This window comes from Phaenicophaeus curvirostris, chromosome 13, assembly GCF_032191515.1.
Source record: "Phaenicophaeus curvirostris isolate KB17595 chromosome 13, BPBGC_Pcur_1.0, whole genome shotgun sequence".
Taxonomy (NCBI): Eukaryota; Metazoa; Chordata; class Aves; order Cuculiformes; family Cuculidae; genus Phaenicophaeus; species Phaenicophaeus curvirostris.
In genome coordinates, this window is record NC_091404.1 from 7997571 (window position 1) to 8015855 (window position 18285).

The 18285-nt window shown below is 42.4% G+C and overlaps 1 protein-coding gene across 3 annotated transcripts in view; it reads left to right on the top strand.

The window, feature by feature from the left end:
• The first annotated feature begins 5070 nt into the window (after positions 1-5070).
• Positions 5071-18285, top strand: part of KIAA1210 (KIAA1210 ortholog) — a 48462-nt gene continuing 35247 nt past the window's right edge. For 2 of the 3 annotated variants that reach the window (XM_069867477.1, XM_069867476.1), the window contains exon 1: positions 14473-14665. In XM_069867477.1, coding sequence (XP_069723578.1) covers positions 14604-14665 — 62 coding nt within the window. In that variant the 5' untranslated portion in view covers positions 14473-14603. Of the gene's footprint in view, positions 5169-14472; positions 14666-18285 lie in introns of those variants that run through there. The other variant, XM_069867478.1, reaches the window with a different exon arrangement.

Sequence of the window (18285 nt, forward strand, 5' to 3'; positions counted from 1 at the left end):
CGGCTCCCGCCGTGCGCGCCGCCCGCCCCGCGGTGGGCAGGGCTCCGCGGGCCCTTCGCCTGCCCGGCCGGCTCCCGGTGAGTGGCGGGGACGGGCGGGGGCGGCGGGAGCGGGGATGGGGGGATCCGGCCCCTGACCCCCCGCGGGAACCGGGAACGCGAGCGGGACCGAGCCCCTCGGCGCCCCGGGGGCGGGATGGCGTCCTCACCCTGACACGGGGCGGCCTCACCCCTGACTCCCAGACGGGGCAGCCCTTCCCTGCCAGAGCTCTGTGCAGCTACAGACCAGAAGTCTGGCTGGAGAGCTGCCTGGAGGAGAAGGACCTGGGGGTGTTGGTTGACAGCGACTGAACATGAGCCAGCAGTGGCCCAGATGGCCAAGAAGGCCAATGGCATCTTGGCTTGGATCAGAAACGGCGTGACCAGCAGGTCCAGGGAGGTTCTTCTCCCTCTGGACTCAGCACTGGTGAGACCGCTCCTCGAATCCTGTGTTCAGTTCTGGGCCCCTCACCACAAGAAGGATGTTGAGGCTCTGGAGCGAGTCCAGAGAAGAGCAACAAAGCTGGTGAGGGGGCTGGAGAACAGGCCTTATAAGGAACGGCTGAGAGAGCTGGGGGTGTTTAGCCTGGAGAAGAGGAGGCTGAGGGGAGACCTCATTGCTCTCTACAACTCCCTGAAAGGAGGTTGTGGAGAGCAGGGAGCTGGGCTCTTCTCCCAAGTGACAGGGGACAGGACAAGAGGGAATGGCCTCAAGCTCCACCAGGGGAGATTTAGGCTGAACATTAGGAAAAAATTTTTCACAGCAAGGGGCATTGGGCACTGGCAGAGGCTGCCCAGGGAGGTAGTTAAGTCACCTTCCCTGGAGGTGTTGAAGGCACGCATGGACAAGGTGCTGAGGGTCATGGCTTAGTATTTGATAGGAATGGTTGGACTTGATGATCCTGGGGGTCTTTTCCAACCTGATGATTCTATGTTTTATGCCCTAAAGCAATCTCTAGACCCATGTCAGTGAGCCAGGGCCATCGAGGTATCAATAGGAGCTGGGCTTTGTTTTGATTCTTGCACTCTTAGTGGAGCTGCTGGCTGTCTCCCAGGTGCGAGGTCTTGGCGCTGGTGTTGGGACTGGGAGAATCCATGGGAGCTCAGAGCGAGAGTGGTGGTGCCGTGGGAGAAGCCGTAGGATCTTGTAAAGGGAGCAGGTCGGATCCATAACCTGTAGTAGAATGAAGACACCCACTGTATTGTTTCTTTTGTGATTATTTTGCTGATACACTCCATAATTTAAGAGCTTGATCTTGCTAACAACTGTGTGCAGAAGTAAAGCCTGAATCACGTAATGACTTGGATGAATTTCCTGTGGTAGCTACCCTTGGGCGAGTGGGAGTGGCTCATCTGAGGGCAAGTGCTGTCATCAGGTTAATCTACAGGCAGGGTATGAGCACAGAGCATCCAATCCAAGACCCCCAGCAAACCGCCTCTACTCTTCCATAGTCTAGTCCACTTGCTTGGAAATGTCATTCTAAACGTTCCTTTCCCCTTTCAGCCACTGTCCCATGACCTTGCACCACATCCTACACAGTTCTCTAGGTGAGTGGGTTCTTTTGCCTAAACTCACACAATTTTCAGAGCTTGTCTGATGCAGGTTTGGATGGAGCTTTATTGATTTCAGACCTGGTGTAGCAGATTGGAGAACTAGAAAGAGGTGCACTTGCACATTCTCTGAACTGCTTGGGCTTACACTCCTTGTAGATCTTTTACATGTTGTGTTGTCCTTCTGATATTTGGTGGAAACTGAAGAAAGTGACAGGTAACTTGAAGTATCCTGTTAAGAATTTTTAAAAACAGAAAGGCAGGTTCGGTTCCGTTATCTTTTATTAACAGCTTCATGGACATGAGATTTCTATTTCCTTACCTTTCACACAATATAGTAAATGGTAATTAGAATTCCAGTGTTTGCAGACACATTATGAGATAAGAAATGCAAATAGGTATTTGTCTTGCTGTTATAAAACAAATGCAGTGACATAGCAATCCAGTGATTTCATAGGCATGGAATAGCTTTTTGCATTGCTTGGTTTATCAGTTGTTTATCATTTGGACTTCAGCTATATAACATACAGACCAGTTCATTGTTTGTGCTTCAGGCCAATTCCTGAAGAATATTGTACCTGAAAAGTTACATTGCCTTTATGAAATTGTCATTTACACTTCTCCAGACTGAGTTCCTACAATAGTCATTAAAAAAAGGCATCCCAGTTGCACAGGTGGGGTGTGAGGTGTGCAAGTATTCCAGGACTGTCCAGCCCAGCAGAGAATTTGGGTCCATATCTGCAGAATTCAAAGTTGGCGTGGTTCTTACTCACTCTAGTATAAGAAAGTGCCAAGCATTTCTTATTATGTTGGACTTTATAACTGACTCAGTTTTAGTGTGTATATAATTATGTGATTATGTATGCATATAAATGCGTTTAATACCAACAAACACATCTTTAATTGTTACTGCTTAGTATCTGCTAAAATCCACTACAACTTTGACCAGAATGCCTACTGCATCTGATATTGTTTGAGTGTGTTAGAGCTTCATTTGTAATTATTTATGTATTGATTTATATGAACTCTCTCTCTAAACAAAAAGAAAGTACACATTAGTTTAGCACACTGGGGACTTGATTTTTGATTTTTTTTTTTCTGGAGGATTTTCAGTAATCCTGATGTTTGTTGCGGACAGCATGTGTGGTGTGGTTGGTCTCAATATCTTTAGTTATGTAGCATAACCATCAAGCTGTGCAGTAAGTCAAACAGGGGACAAAGCAGCGTGACAGCAGTCCCTGCTGTATGTCAGACTGCGAGCCGAGGCTATGATAGGAAGAGTTGAACTCAGTGGAAAGACCATCATTGGTTTTAATGAGCTGTGGATATGGCCTAAACTCAAGAATCGGTGGCTTGACTTTATTGGAATGCCACCAACATCGTGTTGAGTTATACATTTACATATACATATACATATACATATACATATACATATACATTCTCTTAAAGTTCAAAATAGCCTTTAAAAACAATGCCAGTGCTTCAAACATAGATGACATTTGAATGACATCAGTTTCTTCTAAATGCATTCAAACACATTGCCTGAGATTTTGTTACTTGACATTGGTTTTAGTGGAAATGCAATTCTGTCCCTTCGTTATTCCCTCCGATGAGTTTCTGTGCTGATTCTTCTGTCTGTTTAAGGTCAAGCTATTGTGCAGTTTAAGCTAAACAGATTTCTCTCCATCTGGGGAGATTTCTCTCCATATCTTTGGTTGGCAGCTTATATGTGCAATGGAAGGAGTGCTACAGGTTAGAACTTGAAAACACCTCTTTAGCGAGCAGCAGGCACTAAGAGTTGCAGCTGGCGTTGTTAACAAGGATTGTTTTAACTACTATTCCTCCCTCGCTCCTGCTGACTATTGCAGTTCCCCCCATAAATCTCATGACATCTCATCAGGTCATAGCTCGCACAGCCAAGGAATCATGCAAGACTCTGAAAGTTCTGGCCAACCAAAACCAGGCAAAACTGCCAAAATACACCTCAGCCACCAAGTTTGAAAGCAGGCTCTTTAATAAATCAGAAACTGAAAATGAAGAGCGCACCAAATATTATTTCCAACTTAGCCCCTTGTTTAAACCGTCACATAGTTTTGCTGACTCAGGAATGCTGACTTGGGGATGGCTGTACTACTCCAAGCTCTTAAAACTGTAGGAAGTCATGAGGATCTTATTTCACAGCTTCTTTTAAAGCTGCTGCTTAAAAGCCTATGAGGGAAAAAGGAGGCTAGTGCACATACTTATTTTGCTAGTGGCTTTGATGCTCTCTCTAGAGCTAACCTCAGCAAAACGGTACGTCGGGGAGTTACACAGCCTCTTCTGCTTTCACTGCCATTCTTTGGCTTTTCATCTGCTCTTCCAGCCCTTTCTTCTTCCTGCTGAACATGCATTTCCTAAATTTAATTAATATTTACTCATCAGAAGTTGCTGCCATCTGTCATAGAAGACTGTTAAATATTATTTCTATAATTTGCTAGAAAATGTTACAGTAGCTTGTGGTCAGGTGCATCCTTTCCTTTCCCTTCCCTCAGTTTACATCTCTGTTTTTGTGTTCCATTAGGTTAAATGGGAAGGATACCTGCCAGCACATATGAGGTTAATGCCGCTGTAGTTTGGCTGGTTCTTTGCCAGTCTTTGCTCTTTTGAGTGCCATTTTTTTTTTGTTGTTGTTGTTTTCTGGGGGCTCTTTCTTTTTATGATTCCTGGCTTTGGAGAGCTGGATCTGCAGCCCTTACCATGCCGTCTGGGGACACTGGTCTCACCCTGCCTCATGGTATCTGACAAAGCAGCGCCTTTTCCCAGGCTTGTTGCTGGCTTGCCAGGCTGCACATGACTGCAGTCGGGTAACGGGGGCCTGAGGCTCTTCCTTGCAATGCCGGGATAATTTTATCCCTGTGGTTCAAGAAACTACTCTTATATTCCTAAGCACTCGTAACAACAGGAGGGGGAAGATTTAGAGAAGACTCATTCTCTAATCCTGTTTTCTTTCAAAGCAGCATCAGGATTTCAGCATTTTCCTGAGTTTGCCCTGCTTTTTTATACCATTCATTATCTCAGTAGGAAGAGGTGAAAAAAGCAGGGGAGGTTGTGTGGTTTACTTGTCATTTGAGAAGTGGTCCAAGTTTCTCTATAAATTTAAACTATAGACCCATAGTATAATTACACAGGAGCCTGCTGCAACGGTGCCTGCTTGATTTTGTTGCTTTTTTAATCTAATTTTGAGTCTGCCAGCAAATGATTGAACACCTCATAGGTAGCTTGTGGATTTATATAATTGATTTTTTAAATCTTAGTTTAAAAAAAGGGATTTGTGAACACAGTGTTACAGAGAATGGAGCATAGAAAATTGAATTTCTTTGTGTGCCCTCCTAGTGAAAGGTCTTTCCAAAATCCTTCATTCTTTCTTCTCTTTTGCAGATGCATTAAGACAGACCTTATTTACAGATGCCTAAAGCTTTAAATTTTTGAAGATTTTGGTCCTTTGAAAGAGATGTAGCATGCAGTTATTCCACGTCTGAGTAAAATTCAAAAGCACAATGCAACATGTTTGTGTGCTTTTGAAAGTTCAGGAGCAATACAGTGAGCAGAACATTAGACTGTTTGTAGACCTGTTGTTGACTCCTAGCATGTACTTCTTTAACCACTTATTTTTTTTTAATGTTTTTTTTTTTCCTTTTTTGATCTGTCTTTTGCACATTATCGGTTTGTTTCCACTATTCTGACTGAAGAGTGGATTTATTGAGAGTTAAACCCCTAAAGCTGTGGGTTCTGCAGTAATTAAAAATACTATCTGATGGTACAAGAAAATGCACTGAAATGTTCAGTTTCTTACAATAAATCAGCTTAAAGCAAGAAATCTGAGTTAAGGAGAGACTATAATTTATCTCAGCAGTTCTTGCTTTAGTTGATTTGTCAAGCTTCTAGGCTATGCAAAAGGTTTTATATTATCTTTTCAATGCAAAGCAGTGTAAAATCATGTTAAATAGAGGAAAGAGGGGAAAAACCCGAGCAAAACAGCCGTTGTTATTATGATGAGTCTGAAGAAACTATCTTATAAACAATACCACCACTACTTTTGTTGATTAGATTAGAGGAAAAAAAGGAAATCCAAGTGATTTACGTGCTCTGATTCTGGTGACCATGTTTCTTTGGCTCTACTGGCCCTCAAACTATGGCCATTGCCTTTGCTCTTTATTCTGGAGTTACACGAGGGATAAAACTGGCCACAGAATGTGACTTAGACTTCATTCCACTATACATTACACAGCACCAGCACAATCCTGTGCCCTCATTGCTCTGAAGGAAAAATATCTCAGATTTTGAGCAGGTTTTCACTTTGGTGGAAGGGGCATTATGTTTTTAGTGTGTATGGGACTCCTCAGAGATGATGCATCTGCTGTTTCTGTAACTGATTCTGATCAAAATAGAAGTTTGATCATATCATCACTAATACTGTTTTCACTGGTGACCAGTGGTTATTCTGGACCACTCAATGGCATTCCCTTTGCATGTTTTTTCTAACATCCTGTTATATTTAGCAATTACATATGAATTCATGGTAAGAAAACTTTGCCCAATCAGGAAAAAAAAATCCAGGAGTCTTATTGTTGTTAGACATTTGTACTTGGTTAGAGTTTCCTTCAAGAAGTATAAAATCTCATCCACAGTGAGAAAATATTATTATCTAGGTATTTGTGTAATCAAGAAGGCAGTAAAAATCTGTCTTGTAACTTAGCTCATCAGCCTTTAGTTGCTTTAAAATACTATCTAGTCTTCTACACATTGCATATAAATATTCATCAGTAGATGGGGGTCTGGCTTAATATTTTTGTGACCAAAGGGAGCTCTCTGAGTGTAGAACAAGCAGAGCTAATCTTTAGACTTCACACTAGCTTATCTCCAGGCAATATACAGAGTCCATTGAGGACTCAGTTAGTACCGTACCAGGCGGTGTCAGCTATATTGGCCTCTATATTGTATCCGAAGGAACTGTTTCATGAAAGGATCTGAGTTTGTGTTCTTGCATAGGCGCTGATAAAACCTGCAGAAGGGGTAGGTGCCTTTTCAGCTACACGGCACGTGGCATATTCCTTTTCCTAGGCCTGCAGCATTGGCTGGTATTTCACTATATGGAAACTACTAGACAGAAGGAAGTGCTTAGTATCGAGGATTCGGTACCTGAAGCAAATACCAGTGAATCTCAAGTAGGTGCTGTTTAAAGGCCAGCAGTATGGGCTGGTGTGGCGAGGCTGAGAGTGGTGAGGCTGAGTGGCATTTATCCTAGAAAAGCTGGAAGTATTCCCTAATGCCTATGGAAAGTCAGAAAGATACTGAAGCAGTGGGCTTAAGTTTGTCAGCTACTTCAGACACTGCTGATCCCAGGATGGTAGATGGACCCGTCAGCTCAGTGCATTATTTAAGTGCATGCCCAGCTCTGTGGTTGCACTGTGGTTTGGAAAGGGAAGGACCAAGCAGAGATCCAGTTTAAGCATGTGATTATGTGACACAGAGCTGTAGTTCATTCAACAGTTTTAAGTAAAATTCTTCTGCAATCAGCCTATTTCCTGTCTCTGGACAGTTTCCCTTCCCATTATGATGGGAACAGCTCCAGCATATTTAAAAGACAATTGGGAATGCACTGGGATATTTAAAGATTCCCAGAACTCAAATCCGAGTAGCGCGTTGGGCTGCCATGTGAGGACACTGCTGTGCTGTGGCTCTGCTCTGGTGAAATTGGCTCACTATGAGGTATGTTTTATTATGTGATGATTTTAAAACTCTGGACAGGCTGGGCCAAATCATGTAGTGCAGTCAATCTTTTCTAATTTAACTCAGCATTTTGATGCCAGCGAGCCTGTAAGAGTTCCCATGGCTGAAAGCTGGCTAGTGATCTTAAAGTTATCTTAGATATTTATAGGGTGCCTATTCTTGTAGGGTCTTTCTGGCTGTCCTTATTGAGTGAGAGAGGGTGGGAAAAGACTCTAAAACACAGTTCCAGGCACCAAGAACTTTGGGTTCAGCTGCAGTTTATGGTTTCTGCAATAGTCACTGAGTTACTCTGCCTCAGTTCTCCCAGCTGTATCCGCAGTATAGAGTAATATTATATTCTGTGCAGAGGTACACAGGTCTGGTGCTTGTGATTAATCTTGCAGATGTCAAGTGGTAGGAGCAAGTTCATTACTACTCAGTATTTTCTACTTATTTTACAGTTTGTGGAATGAACCAGGTACTGTATGCATGCCTTAATACAGAGGAAAGTTAACAAAGAAAGCGAGATACTACCATTACCTGCTAATTTGAGTTAAATGTCAAGAGTATGCGGTTTTGACTTTTCTTTTTCTGCTCATTTCCCCTTGGAGCAATAAAGCCCGCAGGCAGGACATTCTGGGACCTCACTGCCCTTCTCTGAAGGTTAATGGTCACTTTATCTTCAGCCTTGTGTTTGCAGGCACTGGAGTCAGACAGCCTTTTCCCCAGAACTGCGCTTCTGTGATTTCCTGTATTATTGCTCCAGCCAGCAGCCAGTGAGATGGTATCAGAAATGACCTTCGCTTTTGAATTTTTATTTCAGTTGCAGTTGAAATTCAGGATGTTGATGGTTTTAGGATTATTATTCCAGATGTGCGAGTCCCTGGTTCTCCTCTTGCTCATACCTGTACAAACAAATCAGGAGTAATTTTGTTGAAGAGGTGGCCCTACATTAGTGCAAAACTAATATACATGGGAAGTCATTAAACTTGATTGCTATTCACAGCACAAGCTTTAGTGACAATGTCGGTCTGATCTGTCTCCAAGGGAGTTTGGCAAGAGTATTGCAAGGACATGGACTGGATCTATCCCTAGAGGGGAATTTGGGAAGAATGGGGTGTAGAAAACTCAATTCGTTATTCACATCTCTCAGGATATTTGTTTAGACTCGGTAGCTGTTGCCTCTGATGTCTGACATCTAGACTAGGCACCAGTCCATGTGCCAGTAGCTACATACTGTGTTCTCACATTTCTTTCCAGATGGTCTTGTGTATCGGTGCCTGCCTGGACACTGAGAAGGAAAAGTTGTGTTGTTGGAAGTTAGTATTTTCTAACATGGTATTTTCTTAAGTCAGAATGTGTAGAAATAGAGCTCTTTTGTGCAACTTCTGCACTACCCTCCCTCAGACAAAGGAACCACAGTTTCCCAGTATATAAAATATTGACCATGCTTGTATTTTCACAGGAAATACCAAGCTCTTCCACTGTGTCAAAAATAATCTGCTTTTCATTCACGCTTCTTAAAATCTTAGATTTTAGGTTTATGATGTTGGATGAAAAAAGCAGATACGTGAGAGGCAGCACATCCTGGCTATATTTGTCTGTGTATACAGAGATGCTGTTTCTTTCTCAATAAATACATGACAGGTATGCAAACCAATTCGTGTAGATTGGTAAAATGTCAAACAAACACTTCAATCTTTTTATCTGTATTATTTGTTTGGCAATTGGTATTTTCTGACACTGAAGTCTGAGGTTATGTCTGTGATCCTGTTGCAAACCTAGAGGAAATTACCTTTTGCATGATACATGGCCTGACCTTCACTTCCAGATAATCCAGGAAGAGTTCACATTTGGCTGTGGGGACACAAAGGACGGGTTTAGCATACTGGTATCCCTTTGGCTGTATTTTAGAATTCAGTAATGCACCAGATACCCCCATACCAAAGTTCCTTAGAGGTGAAGACAGTGTGTTCATGCAAAACTGCAAGAAATTATTGAGATTCAGAATTACCAAACACTGGAATCAAAAAGATTACACATATTGCTGTTTTCCTTGACATATTCTTTTTATTGAAGGAGCTTGCAGGAAGTCCTCTAAGAGGGAATAACAACAAAAAAAAATCCCCCAAATCCCAGATATTGTACACAAAGTATGAAAATAGACATAAGGAGAGCAACATACAGTAATTAGACTCCAGAGTGAGTATCATGGCAAATTCTTCAGGCTTACATGCATGAATAAAAAGCTGATAGACTGCATAGTTAGAGGCCCCTGACTACACTCTCTACTTTCAGTTTCAGAGATAGGCTTTGACCCTCATTTTCCTCCTAATATTAATCACAGATGGATGTATAAACTCTGCAAGGCAGAAATCCTCTTATCTCCACTTCTTTGTTTGCTGCAGAGTACTATGTTTGATTCCAGCCCTGTTTGTTTAAAGCTCTGATACTGCAGCTTTTAACAGGGCTGCGTGTTTATTTGTTTCTTTAATATTGAAGGGTTTTCACTGAAAATTTCCAGGCTAGTCCCATTTGCTAGCTTGGGAGTCTCACCTGTAAGAAAGCTGAATCCATTTCTGCTTCAGGGAATTGTTTCCCGAAAGAGAAATTTATGTTACCACACAGGTAAATAATCCACATGTCAAATGCAGGGAGAGTCATGGTATGAGAAGAATAACATGCAATGTTATGACTAGATTTCTGTGCAGCGTTTATTCCAGGTTATAATGGAAGGAGTGCTTTACATGCAATTCAGCTGGAATACCACATTTTTATAAATACTTGGGCAAGATCAAATGTAGTATAAAATACAGGCTGAAAGTTCTCAATTAACCTAGATTTCATTGCTCAGTGATAAAGAGGTAAGAACTGGAAGCTAGGCTTGGATTCTGCTGGATTTGCCCCAAATACCTCATTTGATGTCCAGACACTGGCAGGGTTAATTTTTCAGAGTTAAACAAATTAACAGAAAATGTCAGTTGTTTGAGGATGTGCAGCCCTGCCCTAAAAGGAGGAGAGGGTCTGTACAGGTGCACAGCTTCATCAGCCCTAAAAGGAGGGGAGGGTCTGTACAGGTGCACAGCTTCACTTGCATTATAGGATGCAGGAGAGTGTGTGGTGCTCTGCCTGCCAGGAGCTGGGAAAGGTGGAGAAAGGCAAAACAACCAAGAACTGCAAATGCTGCTATGGGAACAAATGCAACATGCAGGTAAGAAACATACAGTCTTCATTTTGTAAAATGCAAGTGCATATATGGCAGCTTACCCTGTCTCGATGATGAAAGGGAGAGCTGCAAACCTCCTTCAGTGATTGCTCACACTGTTTTTAACAACAGCAAAACTTATCAGAGGAATGCTGTCAAAATGTGACTTTGTGACAGCTTCTAGGAGAGAAAGAAAAGTAGACTGGGTTTTGGTAGAGGCTAAAGGCTGAAAATGAGAGACCAAAGTCTGCCTTGTTCACAAGAAGTCAGTTCAGGGATACCGAAACATACAGGACATCTGAAATACTACAGTCTATCAATTTTCTGTAGGGTTTCTACTAGCCCTACATTTGTTTGGTGGAAGAGTCACATGAAACTTCTGTTCCTTTATGAAAATAAAGGAAAAAAAATCCATGTTGAAACACAATATGTGAATCATGGGATTTCCTAACTGCAACATCTGTTCGATCCCTGCTGCTTTGCACTGTGTATGTGTCCTGATTGCATGCAAGCCAGCTTTGAATGGACATTTTTGCATAGTGTGAAGTGTTTTCTCTTGGAAGACCGGGGAGGCAAGGACACGGTTAGCCCTTAGAGATCTAGTTGCATGAGGCTGCAAGGAAAGCAGCAGATCTGTTGGACATGGAACATATTTTGAATTGCTGGTTGTGTGTGTAGCTCCTGACACCTCTGCTGTCAGGCTGCTGGCGTGCACCCTGTGTCTGTGCATATGTGTAGGAAGTGACTGTGGAAACATGCCAGGGTGTTTTAGCTCACTTTGGGTGTCCCCCATTGGATTGTGAGTTGCTGTTGGTTATTTATGTTGAAGAGGCCTTTTTTTTTTTCTTAGCAATGAAACAGGTGAAGGTGGATATGAAACAACTCTCTGATTTTATGAGCTCTATTTTGGTGCAAGCAGTTCCCAGTGATTGGCTTGCTGGGTCTTGCTCAAACTTGCATTCCCTTTGGAGAAATTAAGAAACTTGTTGGGAAGTCTCGCAGGTGCCGGGAGCTCTGCTGCTACCCCCTCCCAGCTGCCAGCATCGCTGCCGGAGCGCAGCCCAGCACCTGGGTTGCTGGTTCTGCCTGCAGGCTCCTGGGGTGAAGCGAGGCGGATGGGGATGTGCAGTGATCGCAGGGGGCTGGTGACGGTGAGTTTGAAGAAGTCAGTGGGGAATGGTGTGATTCGCAAATGAAAGCGGGCTTAGACTGGGCCAAGCTGCAAACTTCAGCGGAAATGCAGATCTGATTCAACTGCCAGGTGTCTAAACTTGCTGCCTTCTCTGTCTTTAAAGAGTCATCTTTCCATTGCCCAGTTCTGTGTTCTGTGGTCGCTTGGTATTCATCTACTTTCTAGGCTGCAAACAGCTTTAATTAGCTGGCAGTAGCACAGCCCATTCGCTTTAGCACTTGACAAGTGAAGAGCCAATGTCACTGCAGCAAGTGTTGGGCTGCGGTACAGGACATAACTGCTTTCTTGCACTGATTTACCTGTGGACATAGAGCCAAGGTGATTGTCAACATCTAAGATTTCAGATCTGTACCCAAAAAGCTCAGTGGGCAGCCATGTGGAGCTGTGCTAGTGATAAAGAGGCAGAGCAGTGAATAATAAATACTAACGTGAAGTGGCTTGGAGACTAATATGAAGATAGGGAATCAAAAAGGATTAAATCCTAAAGTGGGGTAATTATTTTTAATGACTGTTTACTTGTCTGCGCTTCTTGAAAAGTGAAGGGGTTTCTAGATGGTGCAACGTGTGTTGCTAAACTGCCAGTTCCTGGGAACAGGGCTATGTTTGACCTAAATGGAAACCAGCAGATGAATATTTGTATGTTCAAGTAACTTCAAGACAAAAATACGTGAAAGAGAAAAGAATGGTGAAAGGAGGCATATTCTGAAGGCAAACCATCCAAGGAAGTTAGGAGACAGAGAATCTGCTTCATGTTAGCAAAAAGTCTGATCTTTTGAAGATTGTGGGTCATATTCTGCACCAGTTAAAGTGATGAAAGTCTTCAGGATTACACCCTTCCTCTGGTTTTAGGGACTGGGCCTTCCCACTAGGAGGCCATTTGATCTTTCTTGCTTTTAAATACAAATGTGATTTTTTCATGAGGTCTCCTTCATTTCTTGCTAGAAATATTTCCATTGGCAGTGTTTTCTGAGCTAAATGCCAGGCAGATTTCAGACACAATCCTACATCCAAGGCTTTGTACATTTACCCAGTCAAAAGGTTTCTCCAGTAACCTCCAGGAATTCCTTCTTGCTGGTTGTTATCCAATAACTGGTGCCTTGATTTGGAGTCTTTTTTTCTGTGGGCTTTCTCTGGTGGGTGGAGACCAATTCTCTCTAGCTCACCTTTTTCTGTTAGGGTTAGGAGTTCAGCACAAAGTCATCATGACAAATGCAGTAAATCAGGCCAATGGTGAAGCTTATTTGGGCAAAACTTTAACTGGTGTTACAGTATTTGTGCTTCTTTGTCTTCTCCCAAGGGAGACAAAGTGTCTGCTTGAGGCCAGGTTTGATTTGCAGCCCTTCTGTGGGTGGCATTGAAGTTGGCTGCTTGTAGGGGCTTTATCTCTCCCACTAAGTGGGAAACTAGTCTAGAATTTTCTGTTTGTGATGGCCCTTGCACTTGCTACCTTTTTTTTTTTTTTATTGTGTCACAGCTTTCCTTTGTGAGAAGGCTTTATAGAAAATTGAAAAATGGAGTTGTCTGTTCATAGATTTCAAAGCTCTGCACTCTTATGTCTCTTATGGGAAAGGTGTTAAAGTATTTTTTTCCAAGTATTCCAAAAGAACTGCTCCACCTTAGATCCAGATCTGGTCTTGCTACTCAGTGCCTTTAAGAGGAACTCATATGGAAATATTCTTATAACATTCCCTCTTACTGGCTTGCCAGACCCCAGTATTCAGGTATAATACACCAGCTGAGATATACAAATAAATGTGATTTTCTTCTAATCTTTTAGGAATGGATGTAAATCTTTCCTTTGCAATTAGAAGAGTTATGAAATTATAACAGTTCAATTGTGTGTGTATTTTATAATCAAGAGCTGAGATTCTTACCAAGATGCGTGACTCCAGGAGCAGGCTGACACTGTCTTGCTGGCTGCTGATGCTCCTCATCGCGTGCAGGCAGCACGAGCAGTGCCTTGCTTCACCTCTCTGCTTGTACCTCAACAGACGTTATTAACAGCCGTGATATGGATTCATTTCCATATGAATTTAACATGATATAATGTCAGAAATGTGTGCAGATATTTTGTCCCCAGGGCTTGGGTCACCCCTGTGAATGGAGCTGCTTGAGGTTTATGTTCCCCAGCATTAAACCATAGCCATTTTTCTCCTTCCACATTCCGTGAGAGCTTGCTTAGTTGTGGTAGTGAGCAACGACTGTTAGTTTATTATCAGAGGGCATTACCTGGCAATATTTTTCTCATAGGGTGTACTGGGTTCTTTAAACTTCAGAGGTTTTCCCCTGATCTTGCAGTACTGCAGGGACACTTTTTTTTTTTTTTTCTCCTTTCCTGTTAATGTGCAGAATAGCTTGTTAGAATAGCTTGTGATTTACAGTGAGATGGGATGATGCCTGTTCTGGACAGTTCTGTGCAACCCTTATGTCCTGGAGAATGACTACAGTGATTATTTCAAAGATGTAGGGAGTATTTTCTGTAGCGTTTATCTGTCTAAAAAAAATATAACAATAACAATTACTCTCCTCAGGGCTTCTTCACATCCTAATTACAATCAAGCTTCTCATTAGTCCCATGGGGAGACAGAATCAGATGCCATATGGTATTTTACACTTAGGATGCTGTGCTCACCAAGAGCTGGAAGGAGACGGGAAAAGGGGGAGTTAACAATTCATAACCATTTATGGAACAGGCACAGCCCTCCTTGGACCCAGTTCAGCAGAGTCTGAGGGCCTCAGATCAGGAACTTTATCTGGCTAGTAATTGCATAGGCATGCTGGCTTTCTTGTGTGCTGTGTGGGCATTTGGTGAGCAGGATACAAAGCTGCAGAATCTTTGTGCTGGCATCTACACACAAGGATGAATTAAATGCACACACGCCTGCTGGGAAGGGTCATGGCTGGATTCTACGGTTGCCTGAAAAGTAAAAAGTAAGTGCGATGCTGAGCCCTCCCCTCCACTTTTCTGAAGTGAGCCGAGTCTAGTGGGTTTTTGGAACTTGTGTCTTTGTTGAATTTCAGCAGCAGCACTGGACTAGATGCATATTCCTTGAGAATGAAGTACCATTCTGAGTACAGAAGTGCAAAAAATCAATCCTGACTGTATTTCAGCCAGTGTTTTCTCCTTCAGAGGTATAAACATGAAATATTGAAAAAGGAATTAAGAACCTCTTCCTGTCTAGTTATAACAAGAGGCAAGATGTCCTCTTCCTTATTGATTAGCAATATTACTTATATATTAACACACAAAACAGAGAAATACAGAAATGCACATTGGCTTTTAAGAAATGTTCAGCTAGAAATCTGGAAGCAAATGCTCTCTGAGAACTTGATGTGTTCAGTTTTTATATAAACAACCTGAGGTTTATTTCTATAATTGCTCTATGTTGAGAGATTTGGTTGCATTTAAAATAAATATTGTTTTAATGCTTCACTGATCTGTTGGAGCAGACTATAAAGGGAGAAGATAATGGGTCGATGGATGTTAGTATTTGTGCTTTAAACCACCATGAAGATACATTCTGTTTTTCCTTTGCCATTCTGCCTGCTAAGGAATGGAACAAAATTTTCTGCTGCAAAAACTGAGCAGTGGTTTTTGGTAATGGTTTGCATCAGCAGACTGTAGAGGGCTCTATTCTTGCATACAGTATGGAATTACAGAAAGTGAAAATGCATAGTGACAGGCAAGCAAAGTTGTTTCTTGAGGCTTAAGATGTGAATGCTGATAGTTAAATGTATTGGTAAGTCCTGGTTTAGCAGAGAGCAAAAAAAATAGTTCAGCAGTTTGCTTTTTCTCCTTTTCACTTATACCAATAGTTCATCTGGCATTACTTTGCTGGAATTGTGCATTTTTAAAGGCACACAATTCCTATTGAATTTGTTAGCATTTCCATCCCATATTGACTCTTCCTTCTCTGAAATATCTAACAGTGCCTATGAGAAGGAATTAATATTTGGAAAGTAAGTCTACCTTGGATAAAGTGTGAGGATACGGTCAGAACTATCAAAAGAGCTAAGAGTGAGTTTGAAGACAGGAGGATTGGCACTTGAATTGACAAAACTAATCATTTTACATGGTTTGATTTATGCTAAGTTGTGCTTAGTTAATGTTCTTTCATGAGATGTCACATTAAAAAAAAAAACAAACCCAAAGCCTAATCCAGATAATTCTTAATCATAGCCCAAATCTTGGCTGATATTCCACTGAAATAAAAGTTGTGGATTGCTTTCATAATTCTCTTTAACCAACATCTGCAACCTGAGTAACCTTAAATTGTTCTTACAGTAAGTCTATAGCTCATCATCCTTGTTGCAAAGTTTTGTTGTGCTTGGTCCTAGTACGGTGTCAGAAAAAAAATATTAGACCTGGACTGTGATAATGTTTTCTAAAGCCTGTGGAGGAATCTTTTTGTATGTCTCTCAGTTTTCAGTACTAGCCAAATGCACAGTTATGAGCTGAAAATGCGGTTTCTTGAATAATAAGGTTCAGTGATGGTCAACGCAAACTGCCAATTTCCAGAGACAAATATAGTGTGTTAGAAGCTATATAAAATATTTGGCTGAAGGCTTTGCATGCCAGCTCAGGACTAGTTTCTATAACAGACTATAAGTAAACGAATTTAACTGATCTGTACTTAATGTGGTCGCTCAGGATTTCATAATGCCTTCCACAGGCAATCCCAGAATTATGGACATACTTCAGTTTGAATGCCTTCTGCTATGCCAAACTCTGCACTTCCAGTGGGATGTTGTATTCATTTCTTATAGTCTGAAATTGTAAAAAAATGCTGATGTGCACTCTCATCCCACAAAGAAGTTCAGAGTGTGGGTAAAGCAAATCGATCAAGGGATGCCTCAGTATGATTTTCAATATATTTTTAGATTGTTTAAAATGAAAGTAATTGCAAATGTAAAATGATGTTATGACCATCACATTGAGTAAAATGTTTTTTTTTCTGAAATAGGTGCCATTGCTCTGTCATTGTAGCTTGCATTGTTGCCTATTCAGGCAAGCGGCAGGAGGAGATTTTAGTGTTTACTGGGATTATTGCAAAGAAGGTGTAGTGCTGTGCACCTGATGGATAACCAGATAAGCTGAGAAGTCTGTTCAGTGCCTCCTGTACCTTTGCCACAAGCCGTCTTGTTGGGGAGGCTTATAGGGGACAGCGGAAGGTGTGCCGGGAGCCCCTTTCTTTTGTGCGTAATACTCTTCTGATAGCTTCTATATCTGTGTGGGGTCCTTAAAGCCTTTGGTTCCCCATCGGGTTCCTTATCCACCATGAGCAGCTGCTGTTTTAGCTTGGACACTAGCAAGTGAATTGGAAGTGGTTTAAAGCTCCACCAACTGCTACTGAAGTAGCAACTTGGCACTGTGGGGAAGGGGGCAGTTTAAAACTGCTGGCTTGTCTCTGTCAGCAGTTCATTCCCTGCCTGTGGGCTCTGTCACTTTTTGGAGGCATGTAATCGCTGTGGGGTCTAAGTATCTGCGTATACTGACTGTCCACAGTACATGATGATTTGATTTTTGGCACAGTTTTAGACATGGAGCATCTTGCCAGCACTCACAGGCTGCTTAAAGTGAGACGCCAAGTTCCCTGGCTATCCCTGTCTGTGGCATCTCCAGCATACCTGGGCTCAGCTTGGCTCTGCGTGGTCTGTAGGCTCCGCGGGGCTGGCAGCTGTCAGGGAGCCGTGTACAGGCTTTAGAGTCCGTGTGTGCTGCCTGGGAGCTGTGGCTGAGCTAGTGCTGTGGTCCCCTATTGATCTGGGGGTTCTGTCTGTGTGGCTGATGAATTCTGTTGAGGTGAAATGCTTCTCTTGGACACTTTGATATCCTGAAATATGTCTGTTTACCTGTCTTTATTGTATATCACTTTAACACAATATCTCCCAACAAGGGCAAGAATCACTCAAGACAGTTTTTTGATATGAAAACATCTGAGGATGAAAAGTGGCTCCTGCCCAGCAAAGCAAGTTCATCAGGGCGTATACAATCCCTGGATCCACACAGAGGTGTTGATACTAGGATTCAAGAAATAGCTCACAGAGGGTGCAAGATGCAAGGCACTGAACAGGGGAAGGGATGTGCTTTTGTGGAAAGTGGAGAGCTCTCCCAGCTGAGGCCAAGTCAGAGAGGGCGAGCTGGGATGAGATGACTCCCTGCACATCGTCAGTCTCCCAGGGGAATCTTTCCATACACAGTGTTTGGGCATGTTATTGTACATGGCAGTTATACAGAGTATTTGGACATTGGTGAGCATTTTGTCTCCACCCCATGTGAATCAGTCAGTGCTATGCTTGGTATTAAATGTGTGCAGGCTTAAGTCCTATTTTCTCACTCAAATATAGTAGAGAGGGTGAACAAAAGCACTTGGGAGGTGGCAGAGCCATGGCACTGCAGGCACTTGAGCACAGTTAGTACAATGGTGCTGTATTATTAACAAAAAGATCAACTATTTCTGTGTTGATTCATTCAATTTGCCTCATCTCTGTGCAAGAAGTTCAGTTCTGGCTTATTACACCAGTGAGTCACTCCCTGTCTCCTCGTTCTG